This window comes from Moschus berezovskii, chromosome 15 (assembly GCF_049115385.1).
Source record: "Moschus berezovskii isolate FMDL1 chromosome 15, NW_MosBer_1.0, whole genome shotgun sequence".
In the NCBI taxonomy this organism is placed as follows: Eukaryota; Metazoa; Chordata; class Mammalia; order Artiodactyla; family Moschidae; genus Moschus; species Moschus berezovskii.
The window spans coordinates 26194345-26212478 of record NC_142474.1 but is presented as its reverse complement, the minus strand read 5'-3'; the positions used below and the strand labels follow the sequence as shown (position 1 = coordinate 26212478).

The 18134-nt window shown below is 46.1% G+C and overlaps 1 protein-coding gene across 1 annotated transcript; it reads right to left on the bottom strand.

Annotated features, from left to right (window-relative positions):
- Positions 1-2997: 2997 nt before the first annotated feature.
- Positions 2998-17254, bottom strand: CIMIP1 (ciliary microtubule inner protein 1). The gene is made up of 4 exons (XM_055425253.1): positions 17133-17254; positions 11110-11191; positions 9168-9269; positions 2998-3389 (listed from the first exon to the last, which is right to left on the bottom strand). Exons 1-4 carry the CDS (start codon positions 17198-17200, stop codon positions 3228-3230), a joined length of 414 nt encoding a protein of 137 aa, XP_055281228.1. The 5' UTR covers positions 17201-17254; the 3' UTR covers positions 2998-3227.
- Between the last annotated feature and the right edge of the window lie 880 nt (positions 17255-18134).

Sequence of the window (18134 nt, the reverse complement as noted above, 5' to 3'; positions counted from 1 at the left end):
TGTCCATGGAATTCTCCAGGCAAGAATACTGGAGTGGGTAGCCATTCCCTTCTCCAGGGGATCCTTCCAATCAGGGATCAAACCCAGGTCTCCCACACTGCGGGTAGATTCTTTACTGTCTGAGCCACCAGGGAAGCCCACAACTAGAGAAGCCTGTGTAAAGCAACAGACTCAGCACAGCCAAAAAAAAAGTTTCAGAAGAGTCAAACCGGATATATTGAATTGGGGTCCAGACAAAAGGGAGCCCATCCATTTTGCCAGACGTTTTTGTTGACAAACTGTCATGGAAGATGGCTCTCAGACTCATTTTATGATCAGAAATTAGAACAAAAAGAAAAATCAGAATCACGTCTGGGCCGCAGGGGTGTGCTGCGTCACACACAGCAGTCAGACGGGAATGTGGTCCTGGTGGGGTCGAGACAAAGCTGGCAGACAGAAGAGTCTGGCTGCTCCGCTCGACTGCAGTGGCATCTGATCACATCAAGAGACATGGGTTTCTTCAAGGGTAGATGCCTTGCCTGCAGCAATGACCGAGATGCCAAAACATTAGGATTTAAGCGGGGAGGAGTTGGCTGAGCATCTTGGTGTTTAGTCTACATCGGGCTCAACATCTGGGTGATTGGAGACATCTTTGGAGGTGAATGAGCCACATGCCCTGGTCTCATGCGAACCCAGCCTGGATCAAGAGCAGTGAAAGACAAGTGCTCAGAAGAGAGTGTTTTCTGAGCAGGGAGAGGAGGCAGTAAAATCTACTGCAGACCCTGCTTGGCTCTGGCACAGCTGTAACCAAGGACCACAAGCCGGGTGACTTAAGCAACAGGAGTTGGTCCTTTCCCAGGGCAATCCAGGTGTTGGCAGGGCCATGGTCTCTCTGCAGCCTGTAGGATGGAATCCTGCCTTGTCTATTCCCGGCTTCTGGTGATTTGCTGGCGATTCTCAGCATCCTTGGATTATAGGTTGCTGCTGTTTAGTCACTCAGTTGTGTCTGATTCTTTGCGAACCCATGAACTCTAGCCCACCAGGTTCCTTCGTCCATGGGATTATCCAGGCAAGAATACTGGAGTGGGTTGCCATTTCCTCCTCCAGGGAATCTTCCTGACCTAGGGATTGAACCTACGTCTCCTGCATTGGCAAGCAGATTCTTTACCATCGAGCCACCAGGGAAGCTTGTGGATACATCACTCTGATTTCTGCCTCATCACATGGCTTCTTCTCCATGTGTCTGCATCTCCACCTGGCCGTCTCCTCCCTGTGTCTCTCTTCTTACAAGGACACCAGTCATATTGGATTAAGTCTCCCCGCCCCAACTCCAGTATGACTTCATCCTAATTTAACTAATTCCCTCTGCAATGACCCTGTTTCTAAATCAGGCCACATTCACAGGTGCTGGAGGTTAGAACTATGACAGATCTTTCTTGGGGTACACAGTTCATCCCGTAATACCTTGGTCCTCTTTTTCTCGGGACCCGAAGAGCTGTGGCATCTCTCCTTTATATGTATGGTCCTTGGGATATCAGCATGATGACTGAGGGATTTCCTGGTGACCGTGGTCCATGTGATCCAAGTGACAGGCAACAAGGGCGGGCACCGTGCTCAGAGGGAATGATGGGGCGCCTTGAAGGGCTGATTCTCTTGTGTTCTGTCTGTTCCAGGCCAGGTGGCCTGTGAGAGCCTGTTTCCTTCTCTGGTTTGGAGGCAAGCCTTGGGGGGCAGAGAACCAATGAGAAGGCTGGGAGAAGGCTCTGTGCTGTGCCTCTGTTCTGAGTGCCTGACCAGCTGGCTCTGCAGCTGTCTGCAGTCAGGCCCCATCCCACACCCCCGGGGTAGTAGGGAGACTGATCCCTCAGGGAACATCCTGCAGACTTTATAGAGAACCATGCCCTGAACAAGAGCAATTCTCCCCCAGGGCCTGTGGGGTTCTGACACTGAGCCCAGAACTTGCAGGGGATGGTGGCCCAGACTCAGCAGGAATCCTGTCCCCCTATCACTGGGTGCCCGAGTCACAGAGCTCCTTTAGAAGTGTGCTAGTTGAGGCCTAGCATGCTAGGGTCAGGGGAAGGTTCTAGATGAGGGAATCTTGGGCTAGTAAAGCATACCCACTGCACCTGGACAGGAAGGTGAGCAGGAGAGGTGTGGATGGGTGGGTATCACAGGTGGGTTCCACCAGGTACAAGTGCCTGCAGCCCACCTCGGTCAAGCAAACACAGGGAGGAACCCACCCCATGAACAGTGACACTGAAACCATCAAAGGGAGGAAGCAGTGTGACGTCATGGAGGGCAGGTAACTGATGAAGCTCCCCCACCCCTGCCACCCCGGGGGCTGAAGGAGACACCACCCTCTGCTACTCAGAAACAAAACACAAACCCGCCTCCACAGGCCACGTGTAAACTCTCCCCTCTCTGGCTCCCTGGGGTCCAGCTGGTGGGGCCCAAGGGCCTGCTGGTTGCTCCTCTTGCACCAACTGGATGCCCCACTTCCCACGTCCACCCCCATTTGTAGAACTGGAGCAAAGCCTCAGAGACAGGCAGTGAACTCAAATGCTGACCACAGGGTGGATGTCAAAGGTCCCCAGGGGAAAGACACTGGCCAGCTCAGCTGCTGTCTTTGCTGTAGTGGGTGGGTGGGGGGTGGACCAGGTCAGGATGAGGTTTCTAGGGAGCAATGGGAAACCCATCCTTCCTGGAAATCTGTGCTTACTGCTAATTTTGTGCTTGTTTCTGCTTTAAAGCTGTTGACATATTGCCACTATCCTGGGGAATGACTGTGAAGGGGTCCTCAGAGCACGTTATTCCTCCTGAAAAGCTGGCCCAGGGATGCTAGGGTACAGAAACACCTGGCCAACCACCTCATCTTAACAAGGATGGTGAGAAAGGGATGGAAGGTGACAATAAGGGTTTAGACAAATATTTAAAAATAAGATCACATTGTGTCTTTTAAAGCTATCCCTAAAATTTCCCAAGGTATGAAAAAATATTCAGAGAGTCTATTTTGCCTTATTCATTGCATTAGCCAAGAATGAATGCACTACAAGAATGTTCCAGAAGGGAGAAACTGATGAAAATGTCTAAGGGCTGTTTTGTGTTCTTTGCAACAACAACCCATGAACACGTGTTGAGGGGAACTCTGTCCTCGGGGGGAGGCCTGGAGCTTGTCCTTTCCTGGGCATGGGCATTGGGGCTGGCAGTCTGCCCTTCCTTGCCCCAGAGGCCGGGGTCTCCATCTGGACTCAGTGTATGCCTTGTTTCGGCCAGTTTAGCTCCTTGGCATATGCCCCTTTGCAGCTTCTGATCTCATAGTCGTGCTCCAGACACTTGTTCAGGCCCGGCACTCCGGACCGCCAGCCAATGAAGCCCTGCGTTGTCTTCGGGACTGGGGGGGAGGGAAGCACCTGCAATAGAAAGACAGAGGGTGAGTTGCCTTGGGCCACAGCCACAGGAGGTGTGTCTACAGAGGCATCAGGATCAGCGTGTGAGACCTGGTGTGGAAAAGACAGAAAGAACCCTGAGACAGGCCACCAACAGACATGTAGGTCAATGGAATAGAACAGAGGGCCCAGAAATGAACTTGCACTTCTATGGGCCCTTAATCCACCTGAAAGGAGGCAGGATATATAATGGGGAAAAGACATCCTCTGGGATACATGGTGTTGGGAAAACTGGACAGCTACCCAATGGCTCAATGGGTAAAGAATCTGCCTGCAATAGAGAAGACACAGGAGACACAGGTTTGATCCTTGGGTGGGGAAGATCCCCTGGAGGAGGAAATGGCAACACTTCAGTATTCTTGCCTGGATAATCTCATGGACAGAGGAGCCAGGCGGGCTACAGTCCATGGGGTCACAAGAGTCGGACATGACTTGGCGGGGAAACAACAAGCAAAAGAAGCAAACTGGTCCACTTCTCACATCATGCACAGAAATGAACTCCAATGGATTAAAGACTTAAAGATCTGAACTAATAAAACTTCTAGAAGAAAACATTGGTAGCACATTTTTTGATGCTGGTCTTCGCAATAATTTTTTGGATATGTCTCCTAAGGCAAGGGAAACATAAACAAGTGGGTCCTACATCTAACTAAATGGAAGCTATCAATAGGACAAAAAGGCCGCCTACTGGATGTGGGAAGATATTTGCAAACGGATCTGATTAAGGGTTAATATCAAAATGTACAAAGAACTCATATAACTCAGCATCACAGAAACAAACAATTTGATTGAAAGGTAGGCAGAGCACCCGAGTAGACATTTTCCCAAGGAAGATATACGGGTAGTTAATAGTCACACGAAAATGTTCAGTGTCACTAAACATCACACCTGTCAGAGTGGCCATCATCAAAAAGACAACAAGTAACGCGTTGGCAATGATGTGGAGGAAAGGGAACCCTCATGCACTGTTGGTGGGATGTAAACTGGTGTAGTCACTGTGGAAAACAGTTTGTTAGAAAAGTAAAAACAGACCTATTGTAGGATCTAACAATTCCACTCCTGGATATTTATCTAAAGTAAATAAAAGCACTAATTCAAAAAGATATATGCAACTCTATGTTAATTGAACATGTTAAAGAAGGCTGAGCACCAAAGTGTTGATACTTTCGAACTGTGGTGCTGGAGAAGACTCTTGAGAGTCCCCTGGACAGCAAGGAGATCAAACCAGTCAATCCTAAAGGAAATCAACTCTGAATATTCATTGGAAGGACTGATGCTGAAGCTGAAGCTCCAATCCTTTGGCCACCTGATGCGAAGAACCGATTCATTGGAAGAGACCCTGATGCTGGGAAAGATTGAGGGCAGGAGGAGAAGGGGATGACAGAGGATGAGATGGTTGGATGGCATCACCAACTCAATGGACGTGAGTTTGAGCAAATTCTGGGATATAGTGGAGGACAGAGGAGCCTGGGGTGCTGCAGTTCATGGGGTCACAAAGAGTTGGGCATGACTTAACGACTAAACTACAATAAATGTTAACTGAACCATTATTTACAGTAGCCAAGATAAGGACGCAATCTAAGTGCCCATCAGCAGATGAATGAATAAAGATGTGGTCTGTACACACAGCGGGATATCGCTCAGCAATAAAATTAAGGAAATCTTCCCACTGGCGACAGCATAGGTGGGCCTAGAAAAATTCTTAGCAGTGAAGTCAGACAGAGAAAGACGAATACTGCATGGTTTCACTTACATATGGATTCTAAAAGACCAATGAACAATAGAAACAGAGTCATAGAAACAGAGAACACACAGGTAGTTGCCAGGGGAGGTGGAGGAGGAGAGAAATAGGTGAAGGAGATTAAGAGGTGCAGACTCCCAGCTACAAAATAAATGAGTCATATTGTGAAACGTACAGTGTGGGGAATATAGTCAGTAATCATGTAATATCTTTGTATGGTGACAGATCATAACTAGACTTGTGATCATTTTGAAATGTTTAGAAACACTGAATCACTATGCTGTATAACAGAAACTAACAGTGTTGTAGGTCAATTATACTTCTAAAACAAACTCATAGGAAAAGAAATCAGTTTTGAGGTTACCAGAGGAAAGGCTGGAGGGAGGGGGATAGGAAGATGAAAAATACTAGGGACGTAAGGTACAACATGATAAAGGTAATGAATGCTGCTCTATGTTATATACAAAAACAGCTACGATTAAGAGAATAAAGCCTAAGAATTCTCATCACAAGGAGGAATGTTTTTCTCGTTCTTAAATTTTGTATCTGTATGAGATGATGGATCTTCACTAATCCTAGTGTGATAATCATTTCATGATGTATGTAAGTCAACTTCTGATGCTGTGTATTTTATACTTACTCAGTAATGTATGTCAATTATAGCTCAACAAAACAAAGAAAAAAAATCAGAAAAGACAGAAAGAAGAGCCAGTGTCCCTAAGTAAACGTCACTGAATATAAGTATGTGCCAACTCGCTGGACTCAGATCACATGTTCTCTGAAAATAATGATTGATCATCAAACATGTCTTTTTATATCATAACATTTAACATATTTAATTCATGACCTCCAGTAAAATAACTTTGATTTGGTAAAAGAGCAAAAAAGAGAAACAAAAGCAAGGTGCAGATATATAGAATATTATAGTTCCTAGTTGTTGTTGAGTTGCTAAGTCGTGTCTGACTCTTTGTGAGCCTATGGACTGTAACTCGCCAGGCTCCTCTGTCCATGGGATTCTCCAGGCAAGAATACTGGAGTGGGTTGCCATTTCCTTCTCCAGGGGAGATTCCTGACCCAGGGATCAAACCTGTATCTCCTGTGTCTCCTGCATTGGCAGGCAGGTTCACTACCACTGAGGCACCAGGGAAGCCACAGTTTACAGTGCCCTTTATAAAATACATGGCAATATTGTCAGATGGTATCCTGGCAGTTATAGACCTTCCAGGTTTGATTAGAAGGCTTTATGATACATGTGTAAGCACACACACACAGACACACACACACACCAAACCATAGATACCACAGGAGTGAAAAAAATTGATTTTAATTAAAAACCAAAAAGGAAATGGGATTCTACCTGAAATGAAAAAACACAATTTCACATGTCAATTCCTTGAAATTTGAAAAATTTTTGGAAAATGAGGGTGAATGCTTATGCAGTTTTTCCTTTATATTTGAAATGACCTTCTGTTCTGCTCTTATGGGGGGATTTGAAGCAAGACAGCGGTGAGGAATATTCATTCAAGCAGAAGAACTGAGATGAAGAGGTTTAATATGCTTGGGGTTATGGGTTCACGCTTAGCTCAAAGGATCTTTGAGTGAGGCGGTGGCGAGAGGAGACAGTCCTGGTGGGCCAGCTGCCACTGGTGGATGAAGCCCCTTAACATATGTTCTTGATGAACTATTAACATTAATCTCCTGAGAGGCCTCACGCAGGGAGGGTCATGAACAGATGCTGGCGGGGCCAGTTTCCTCCAGCCAGCAAGTTCTCCACAATGCTGGTCCAGACGGGCTGCCAGGCACAAAGACTAGCTTTCAAGTCCAGCTTGTAAGAGAAATGCAGTCAGAATCCACCCCGGGAGCTCACACTTCACCCATCAGATTGGCAAAGAGATGAAGACACCACCGTCAGCGAGGGTCTAGAGGGAGAATCTGTGAAGGGCAACATTACCGCTTTCTACGAAAAAGGAAAGCACAAACACGCTTTAACCTGACAGTCCACCCCTCAGCATTTATCTTAGGACATCCTAATACCTGAACGTGCACGTACCAAGATTATTGTGGGAGACTGACTGCAGCCCTGTGTGTCACAGCACATGCCTGGACACAGCCCACATGTCCATCCCCTGAAGACCCATTCAGTCATAGCTCCTCCACACCATGGAAAGCTATGCAACGGTGTAAAAGATGTGTTCTGACATGGAATGACTTGGAAGATAAACTGCTAAGAGAAAAATGATGTATAAAATGTGTAAAATATGGTATAAATTGTGTCTATTAGCTGCTCATTTGTGTCCGACTCTTTGTGAACCCTTGAACTAGAGCCACCAGGCTCCTCTGTCAATGGGATTTCCCAGGCAAGATTACTGGAGTGGATAGCCATTCCCTTCTCCAGGGGATCTTCCTGACCCAGGGATTGAAACCGGGTCTCCTGCATTGTAGGCAGATTCGTTACCAGCTGAGCCACCAGGGAAGCTTGTCCAGGATTAAGGGAAGGGTTATGTAAATTGTGGTCGATCTGTACAATTAAGAAAAATGTAGTCATTAATATATTAATGATTTGGAATGCTATGGGTAACTGCATGGAAAGATAAATAGGATATATTGTTGAATGAAAAAAGATTACAAAGCAGTCTGTGGAATTTTATTTTTAAATGTGTATGTACGCATGTGTGTGAGTTTGTGCGTGTGTGTGTGTGTGTTGAAGGAGTAGCTGAGGATAGCACTAAAGAGAAGGGCTCGGAAATCAGACACACTTGACTTTGGAAAAGTTGTTCAGTTTTTGTCAGCTTTAGTTTCCTCATCTGCAAAATGGGTTTGATGGCAATTATATCCATTCTCCAGGGATGTTGTGGAAATAAGATAACCATGTAAAGCACTCAGTGTGGGGAGCAACTAAAGGGCAATAATAAAAGAATGTGAGCTAGCATTTATTGGTGGTACACGGAGGCGTAGAAGGCATCCGGAAGAACTCCCCAAAATGTTAGCCATGGGTCAGTGTACGTATATATGGATATTTTAATTTATGATTTATATTTTGCTGCATTTCTAGAAAAATCAGCAAGTCTCTCTTGCTGTATAATCAGCAGAGGAACCCTCTCAATATCTCAGTGGAATGCATTCTTTCAGCTAATAGGTTGTACCCACTGAGCGCCTAACTCAAACAAGCTGGCCAACCCATCTGACCCTGAGGATGTCAGAGAAAGAAAACCCAGAATCGAACTCACCCATCCCTGGCCTCCTTCATCCTGAGTTTTCATCCCCTCCCCACATCGGGACACAGAAGTGCCTGCTCCATAGCTGGATGGAGAGAGAAGCCAGGATTAAAGTGACACAGAAGGCATGAGAAGGGCTTTCCTGGTGGCTCAGACCATAAAGAACCTGCCTGCAAGGCAGGAGACCTCAGTTTGATCCCTGGGTTGGGAAGATCCACTGAAGGAGGAAATGGGTACCCACTCCAGTATTCTTGACTGGAGAATCTTATGGACAGAGGAGCTTGGCGGGCTACAGTTCATGGGGTCGCAAAGAGTCAGACATGACTAAGCCACTAATACTTCTCTTTTCCCATGAGAGAAGACCAGGGATATACAGAGCTCAGCAACTTCTAGAGGCATCTACCTCATATCCACATCTGACTGGTCTTTGGTGGGAATACCATCTATGTCTTCTCCCCTCTAGATGACCTGGTCACTCACTCAGCAACAAGAGTGACCTTTTAAAAAGGCAATTCTCAATATTCTGCGGCCCTGCTTCCCTCTGCAAATCAGGCTCAGATCCCAGTTCCTTCCTCTGGACTCCAAGGTCCTGCACATATAGGGATCGATAACCTGCTGTGTCTCCCATGTGTGGGCTTAGGAAGGACTGGAAACCCATGTCCCTGTGGCCTGGGCACTGCTGTGTCCTTACCTGTGCCCAAGGCTTGGCCCACCTGAAGCAACACCGTTTCCGGTGGGGTGGATTTCTTACTTAGGAAAACAAGTACTTAAAAAGACTTTGCGAACCTTGATGTATTTCTCCACTGGGGTCACCGGCCGGATGCGGAACCGCTCAGGAAGCTCGATTTTGGGCTTTGGGGTGGCTGGTTCTTCTTCACACTTGATCAGCTGAAACACAATCCCCAGAAGCAGGGCCCCACAGGTTGAGACCTTGGGAGCTTCTTTTTGAAGTCCCCCCAGAACAAAACTCTTCACAGGTGACAAAGGCGGGACTCAGGTCAATGTTAGAAAGGGGCAGAGTGGGGACCGGCAGGCAGCCCAGCTCAGGCCCAGGCTCTGGCAGACTGCCCATTTACTGCCCTGCCCATAATGTAAGAACATGTTACAGATTATGGACTCAAACTAAAAACCTGACAACAAGGTTCAGGACCAACCTCCAAACTATGAGGACAGCCCCCAACCGCCCCCCCCACTTTTAATTTTTCAAGCAATTTTGAACTCTTCAAAATCCTGATTTAATTACACATGAAGACTATTAATATATATTCTTTTATGCATATCATATTAATAAGGACTCATTTTATGCATACAATTTCAAATTGTGTAACTCTCCAAGTATTAAGAAAGCTCATTAAGAAAGGCATAATTTCAGAGCCAGTGGGCCAGGGTGAATTACAAAGGGGGTTTATACTGTCTAGAATCAAGTACGTTTTGAATGATGCGGCCCTTGAGTGATTCTGCCTCCCTCTAGAGAAATGTGGTTTCCTCACGTAGTGTCCTAGGGATCTCGTGCTGCTGCTGCTGCTGCGTCGCTTCAGTCGTGTCCGACTCTGTGCGACCCCATAGACGGCAGCCCACCAGGCTGTCCCGTCCCTGGGATTCTCCAGGCAAGAACACTGAAGTGGGTTGCCATTTCCTTCTCCAATGCGTGAAAGTGAAAAGTGAAAGTGAGGTTGCTCAGTTGTATCCAACTGAGTGATCCCATGGACTGCAGCCTACCAGGCTCCTCCATCCATGGGATTTTCTAGGCAAGAGTACGGGAGTGGCTTGCCATTGCCTTCTCCTAGGGATCTCGTGGAAGGTTGCAAACCTCTGGCCACCATCCTGGTGAAGCCCACACAAGCCCACATATATGTGGGTCTTTATATGGTGTTTTATAAATGGAGCCACTATTCTAGACTCAGACATTTTCACTGAAGCATCTGAATTTCCAGACTCTCTTGAACAATCAGAAAATGCAGCTGAGTCTGTCTTGCCTGGGAGCCCTCAGCAGGGTTGATGATGGTGCCTCTGGCTGGGGTCAGAGGTCTCTGCTGACGTCCCCAATACTCCCTATTTATTATCTCTGGTCCTTTCCCTCATTTCTGGTGTAGGAAATACCAAGAGTTGTTTTCCTAGTAATCCTGCAGATACTCACTTGGCCTCTCCTCTCTTTCCCTCTGAACCTCACAGTCACTCAACGAGGCAGTGAGGACTATCACCCTATTTTACAGATGGCAAGTCCAAGGCTGAGTAGCCCTGGAATCAACCAAACCAACATGTCCCTTTGGTGCCTTTCTTAGCTGTGTGACTTTGTACTTTTTTGAGCTTAAATTCCTCATTTGTAAAATGGGCCTCAAATAGCATCCTTCTCTGCACAGAGGTTGTCTTATGGATTCAATGAGCTGGTTCGGATGAAGCACCTAGAATGTGCCTGCTGCTGCTAAGTCACTTCAGTCATGTCCGACTCTGTGCGACCCCATAGACGGCAGCCCAGCAGGCTCCCCCGTCCCTGGGATTCTCCAGGCAAGAACACTGGAGTGGGTTGCCATTTCCTTCTCCAATAGAATGTGCCTGGAATGTAGTAAAAGCTCAATAAATTTGTAAATCAAAGGAACTTTCAGGTGTCAGCCATCTTCATCTACAACACGCTCTATAAATTTATTCCTTTGAATTAAACACTTCATAACCATTTATTCTTGAAAATGATTGGGTCTATCACCTCCAGGGTCATCAACTTTACATTTACCTCCTCGAGGGGTGTTGATAAAAATCCCCAGTTCTGGGCCCAGTTTTGCCGTGCTTCATTTTCAGCCTTCAGGCGATATTTCCTGGGGAAAAAAATAAAAGTTCTTAAGTGATGTACGACATTTGGAAAGGGTTGACACAGCAAACCCTAAAAGGTGCCCTGGGGAGAATTTGACCTTCACTGATGCGCCTGGACTGAGTGATGATTCCAAGACAGGGAGAGAGTGGGAGGCCCTGTCCCTGGGGGACTGTCACTCGTGAAAGGGAGACATGTGTCTTAGAACCAGAGATGCTAGTTGGATGGTACATCAAGGACCAGACAAGACTGGGGCTGCCTCTGCCCTAGGGGTCATCTCGATACTGGATCCCTTATTTTAGGGGCCCTTGGACCTACAGTAATGGGGGAGTGTTAAATCATGATGGAGGTACAAGTAGAGTTCCTTTGTTTTCAGAGCAAGGACAGGGCAGAGTGAGGTACTAGGGTGCGAAATTTAAGGAGGCACCCACTCCCAGGTCCTGCGAGGGCAGAGCCAGAACCTGCATGGCCTTGACGTGGAGTCCTCCTTAAACACGGCACCCAGGCCCCTTGTTTGTCCTGCCCTAATCCTGGCCCTGCGTTTGCTGCACACGTAATAAAATTGATACATAACTACCCACGAGCTGGATGGCATCACCAACTCGATGGACATGAGTTTGAGTGAACTCCGGGAGTTGGTGATGGACAAGGAGGCCTGGCGTGCTGTGATTCATGGGGTCGCAAAGAGTCGGACACGACTGAGCGACTGAACTGAACTGAACTGACCCACGTGCTGAGGTGAGTTTCAGTTGAAGTGCAGCTGTGTCTTTTGCAAAAAAACTGATTAAACATTTACTCATTTTGATTTTCAAGTTTTCTTTCCTAATTTGGAACCAGTGTCTGCACCCCAAACCCCTCTAATGTCTCAACAGTTTCTGAGGCCCAAGCTATTTCCCTGGGGGCTGAGCACCTAAATCAGTTAAACCACTCAGTCATGTCCAATTCTTTGCGACCCCATGGACTGCAGCAAGCCAGGCTTCCCTGTCCCCCACCATCTCCCACAGCCTGCCCAAACTCATGTCCACTGAGTCAGCAATACCATCCAACCATCTCATCCTCTGTTGTCCCCTGCTCCTCCCACCTTCAATCTTTCCCAGCATCAGGGTATTTCCCAATGAGTCAGTTCTTCCCACCAGTGGCCAAAGTATTGGAGTTTCAGCTTCAGCATCAGTCCTTCCAAGGAATATTCAGGACTGATTTCCTTTAGGATTGACTGGTTGGATCTCTTTGCAGTCCAAGGGACTCTCAAGAGTCTTCTCCAGCACCACAGTTCAAAAGCATCAGTTCTTCAGTGCTCAGCTTTCTCTATGGTCCAACTCTCACAATCATACATGACTACTGGAAAAACCATAGCTTTGACTAGATGGACCTTTGTTGGCAAAGTAATGTCTCTGTTTTTCAATATGCTGTCTAGGTTGGCCACAGCTTTTCTTCCAAGGAGCAAGCGTCTTTTAATTTCATAGCTACAGTCACCATCTGCAGTGATTTTGGAGCCCCCCAAAATAAAATCTGATCTCACTGTTTCCATTGTTTCCCCATCTATTTGCCATGAAGTGATGGGACTGGATGCCATGATCTTAGTTTTCTGATTGTTGAGTTTTAAGCCAACTTTTTCACTCTCCTCTTTCACTTTCATCAAGAGGCTCTTTAGTGCTTCTTCGCTTTCTGCCATAGGGTGGTGTCATCTGCATATCTGAGGTTATTGATATTTCTCCCAACAATCTTGATTCCAGCTTGTGCTTCATCCAGCCCAGCGTTCCTCATGATGTACTCTGCATAGAAGTTAAATAAGCAGGGTGACAATATACAGCCTTGGCATACTCCTTTCCTGATTTGGAACCAGTCTGTCATTCCATGTCAAGTTCTAATTGCTGCTTCTTGACCTGCATATAGATTTCTCAGGAGGCAGGTCAGGTGGTCTGGGATTCCCATCTCTTTCAGAATTTTCCACAGTTTGTTGTGATCCACACAGTCAAAGATTTTGGCATAGTCAATAAAACAGAAGTAGATGTTTTTCAGGAACTCTCTTGTTTTTTCAATGATCCAACGGTTGTTGGCAATTTGATCTCTGGCTCCTCTGCCTTTTCTAAATCCAGCTTGAATATCTGAAAGTTCATGATTCATGTACTATTGAAGCCTGGCTTGGAGAATTTTGAGCATTACTTTGCTAACGTATGAATGAGTACAATTGTGTGGTAGTTTAAGCACTCTTTAGCATTGCCTTTCTTTGGGATTGGAATGAAAACTGACCTTTTGCAATCCTGTGGCCACTGCTGAGTTTTCCAAATTTGCTGGCATTTGGAGTGCAGCACTTTCACAGCATCATCTTTCAGGATTTGAAATAGCTCCACTGGAATTCTATCCTCTCCACTAGCTTTGTTCATAGTGATGCTTCCTAAGGCCCACTTGACTTTGCATTCCAGGATGTCTGGCTCTAGGTGAGTGATCACACCATCATGGTTATCTGGGTCATGAATATCTTTTCTATATGGTTCTTCTGTGTATTCTTGCCACCTCTTCTTAATATCTTCTGCTTCTGTTAGGTCCATACCATTTCTGTCCTTTATTGTGCCCATCTTTGCGTGAAATATTCCCTTGGTATCTCTAATTTTCTTCAAGAGATCTCTAGTCTTTCCCATTCTATCGTATTTCTTTATTTCTTTGCATTGACCACTGAAGAAGGCTTTCTTATCTCTCCTGCTGTCCTTTGGAACTCTGTATTCAAATGGGTTTTTCTTTTCTTTTCTCCTTTGCCTTTCACTTTTCTTCTTTCCTGAGCTGTTTGTAAAGCCTCCTCAGACAACCATTTTGCCTTTCTGCATTTCTTTTTCTTGGAGATGGTCTTGATCACTGCCTCCTGTACAATGTCACAAACCTCTGTCCACAATTCTTCAGATACTCTATCAGACACAATCCCTTGAATCTATTTGTCACTTCCACTGTATACTCATAAGGGATTTGATTTATTTAGGTCATGGTAAAGCATCTGTCTACAATGTGGGAGACCTGGGTTCAATCCCTGGGTTGGGAAGATTCCCTAGAGAAGGAAATGGCAACCCACTCCAGTACTCTTGCCTAGAAAATCCCATGGATGGAGGAGCCTGGGTCACCAAGAGTTGGACACGACTGAGCAACTTCACTTTCACTTTCTTTTCATACCTGAATAGTCTAGTGGTTTTCCCTACTTTCTTCAATTTAAGCGGGAATTTGGCAATAAGGAGTTCATGATCTGAGCCACAGTCAGCTCTGGGTCTTGTTTTTGCTGACTGTATAGAGCTTCTCCTTTTTTGACTGCAAAGAATATAATCTATCTGATTTTGGTATTGACCATCTGGTGATGTCCATGTGTAGAGTCTTCTCTTATGTTGTTGGAAGATGGTGTGTGCTATGACCAGTGCATTCTCTTAGCAAAAACTCTGTTAGCCTTTGCAAAAACTCTGTTAGCCTTTGCTCTGCTTCATTTTGTACTCCAAGACCAAGTTTGCCTGTTACTCCAGGTATCTCTTGATTTCATATTTTTGTATTTCAGTCCCCTATAATGAAAAGGACATCTTTTTTGGATGAGCATGGCCCTGCCCATCAGAACAAGACCCAGTTTTCCCCACAGTCAGTCTTTCCCATCAGGAAACTTCCATAAACCTCTTATCCTTATCCCTCAGAGGGAAGGCAGAATGAAAACCACAATCACAGAAAACTAACCAAACTGATCACATAGACCAGAGCCTTGTCAATAAAACTATGAGTCATGCCGTGTAGAGACACCCAAGACGGATGGGTCATGGTGGAGAGTTCTGACAAAACGTGGTCCACTGAGGAAGGGAGTGGCAAACCACTTCAGTATTCTTGAGAACCCCATGAACAGTGTGAAAAGGCAAAAAGATAGGACACGGAAAGATGAACTCCCCAGGTCAGTAGGTACCCAGTATACTACTGGTGAAGAGTGGAGAAATAACTCCAGAAAGAATGAAGAGATGGAGCCAAAACAAAAACGCCCACTTTGGATGTGACTGGTGATGGAAGTAAAGTCCAGTGCTGTAAAGAACAATATTGCATAGGAATCTGGAATGTTAGTTCCATGAATCAAGGTAAATCGGAAGTGGTCAAACAGGAGACGGCAAGAGTGAACGTGGACATTTTAGGAATCAGTGAGCACCTAAAGCTGAGTCTATTTCCAAAGAAAGAGTAACATGAGACAAAAATATAAGCCATATATGTAATTAAAATGTTCTAGAGCCACATTTTAAAAAAGCGAAAATAAACAGGTAAATTTAATTCTGGTGTCACTTCTTAGGGGCATGATTTTTTTGAAATCTAGTGTTTTATATTTACAGCTCATTCCAATTTGGAATAGTTACCTATCCAGTGCTCAATAGCCACTGTGACATGGGGCAGAACAGTCTAAGGGCTTAACTGGCTCTGTTCACCAAGGAGGGGGCATCTGATTTGGGTCTTGAAGGATAAGTAGGAGTTTGTTTGGTGGGGGAAGAGAGAAAAGGGCATTCTAAGCAGAGGAAACAGACCCTGCTATGGTAGTATAATATTTCCTACTGTGGGTACTTGGATAAAAATAAAGATTCAAAAAAATATTAGCATATATTTATTGCAAATAATACTGGCGTTCCATTTTCAAGAGTGATATAAAGTTTTCTATAAAAAGAAGTTCATTAGGTCAAACAAAGCTAATTTAAAGAAAAATATGAAGTGACTCTTACAGGATTTTCAAGGAAATGGTAAAAATCTTAAGAGATGAAAATAGGATAACTGAAGTTTAGAGGTTAACAATGATGGTTTGTTGTTGCTAAATATCCCCTGGCGAAGGGAAATGGCTACCCAGTCAATTATTCTTGCATGGAGAATTCCGTGGACAGAGGAACCTGGCAGATTACAGTCCACAGGCTTGCAAAGAGTCGGACACTACTGAGTGACTAACACTGCATTTACTTCAGTTCAGTTCAGTTCAGTCGCTCAGTCGTGTCTGACTCTTTGCAACCCCATGAATCACAGCACTCCAGGCCTCCCTGTCCATCACCAACTCCCGGAGTTCACTCAACCTCATGTCCACAGAGTCGGTGATGCCATCCAGCCATCTCATTCTCTGTCATCCCCGTCTCCTCCCGCCCCCAATCCCTCCCAGCATCTGAGTCTTTTCCAGTGAGTAACTCGTCGCATGAGGTGGCCAAAGTATTGGAGTTTCAGCTTCAGCATCAGTCCTTCCAGTGAACACCCAGGATTGATCTCCTTTAGAATGGACTGGTTGGATCTTGCATCTAAGTTAGTAACTTTCCATGTTGGTTAAAACTTCAAAGAGATGGGATATTACCTAGCAAAGGGACAGAAAGGCAAATAGAAACATCCATTTTAGATGTCTTCTGAATACGAATCTTTTAGAAAATGGATTTAATTCTTTAAAACTTCTTGTTAAAAAACCAGGATAAGCAAGAGTAAATGTAAAGTGCTCTCTTTCGAACTGAGCAAATATTAAGATTTTTTAAAATATTGGGTAAATCTTAAAAATAAGCACTCAACCGTCGGCTCTCAACAAGCAAAGCTTTGCTGAGGGCTGTAGAGCCAGATGCAAAATGTTTCATGCCTTTGTGGTGGAGATGGCTGGATGGCATCACCGACTCTGTGGACGTGAGTTTGAGTGAACTCCGGGAGTTGGTGATGGACAGGGAGGCCTGGCGTACTGTGTTTCATGGGGTCGCAAAGAGTCGGACACGACTGAGCGACTGAACTGAACTGAACTGAACTGAAAGAGAAGAGAAAGAGACATGCTCTTTCGTCAATGCCTGCTTTCCGCAAGGCACCCCGACCACCTCCAGCACACACTCCTAGCACCCAGAAGTCGACCACTTCCAAGATTTGGTGGGAAAACTGAAGCTGCCAGGTGTGCACAACTTTGGGTGGGAACGGCCCAGCCCACTAGGTTACCGAGTCCCCGGCGTTACCAGATCTCATCCTGGGCCACGAGATTCATGCGCTCGGCCGCAGCCGTGCTGATCGGTTTCTGCGCCATGCTGCCTGGGGTCTTGGCACGCCCCCGCCCGCTCAGGCTTAGGGCTCAGCGTCTCAAGTCTCCTGGGAGACCGGTTGCTGAGCAACGCGGGACGCGGAGGCGGAGCCGGGGCCGCACCTGGAGAGACTCGGGCAGCCGGGCTCTCCTCTCCAGGCGTCAGGGCGCCTACTGACAACCTCGGTCCACAGTCACGCTCTTCGCGCGCCTCCCTGCCCACCTGCTTTGTCCGGGGCTGCCACAGCCCTCCTCCTCTGCGGAAAACCTTGGGGAAACCTCAAGACCTTACACCCCCTCCTCCTTTTAGACCTGTCACGCAAGTATACTCGCCAGGTGTACCACGCCTAGGCGTACCGAGCTTAAGGGATTCCGTCATAGAGACTCCTGTAACCACCGCCTTGTATACGAAATAGGTCACCCCAGCCCACCTCTTTTGTCGACTTCTCTTAGCACAGATTTTCTTTTTCTCACCATGATTTGTACTTGTAAGTGGAATCATCCCGGTGTCGTTTTTCTCTGGCTTCCAGTGTTACGTTTGAGAGGTTCATCCATATTGCCGCGAATACCCAGGGTGTAGTCACTTCCATGCGGACAGCACTGGGGCCAATCTTTGGGGCCTCCACGAAAGTGCTGCTGTGAATTTCAGTGCACCTTGCTTTTGGAGAACCTATACATGCATTTCTTTGGCATCCACTCTTTATAATTATCTCCAAATGCAGCTCAAAGATAATACTGCCTTCTGACCCCACACGCCAACCTCTCTTTAATGCCCATCAACACTAATCCCTCATCACTGGGATGCTCATGGGGTGTTCGTTGACTGACCTATTGACTTCCGTGCCCTAGCTTCCATCCTACCATGTTGTCATTGACCTGGGACTGAAAATGTGTCTAAAACAACAGAACATGCATCCACTTCTTAGGGCAGGGGAAGGTT

Excerpts from the sequence above, each read along its gene's own strand:
- CIMIP1 (XM_055425253.1), bottom strand. The coding sequence starts at position 17,200 with ATGGCGCAGAAACCGATCAGCACGGCTGCGGCCGAGCGCATGAATCTC. Across the intron at positions 11,192-17,132 it reads GTGGCCCAGGATGAGATCTG|GAAATATCGCCTGAAGGCTG; the intron begins GTAACGCCGGGG and ends TTTTTTCCCCAG. Across the intron at positions 9,270-11,109 it reads TATCAACACCCCTCGAGGAG|CTGATCAAGTGTGAAGAAGA; the intron begins GTAAATGTAAAG and ends ATTGTGTTTCAG.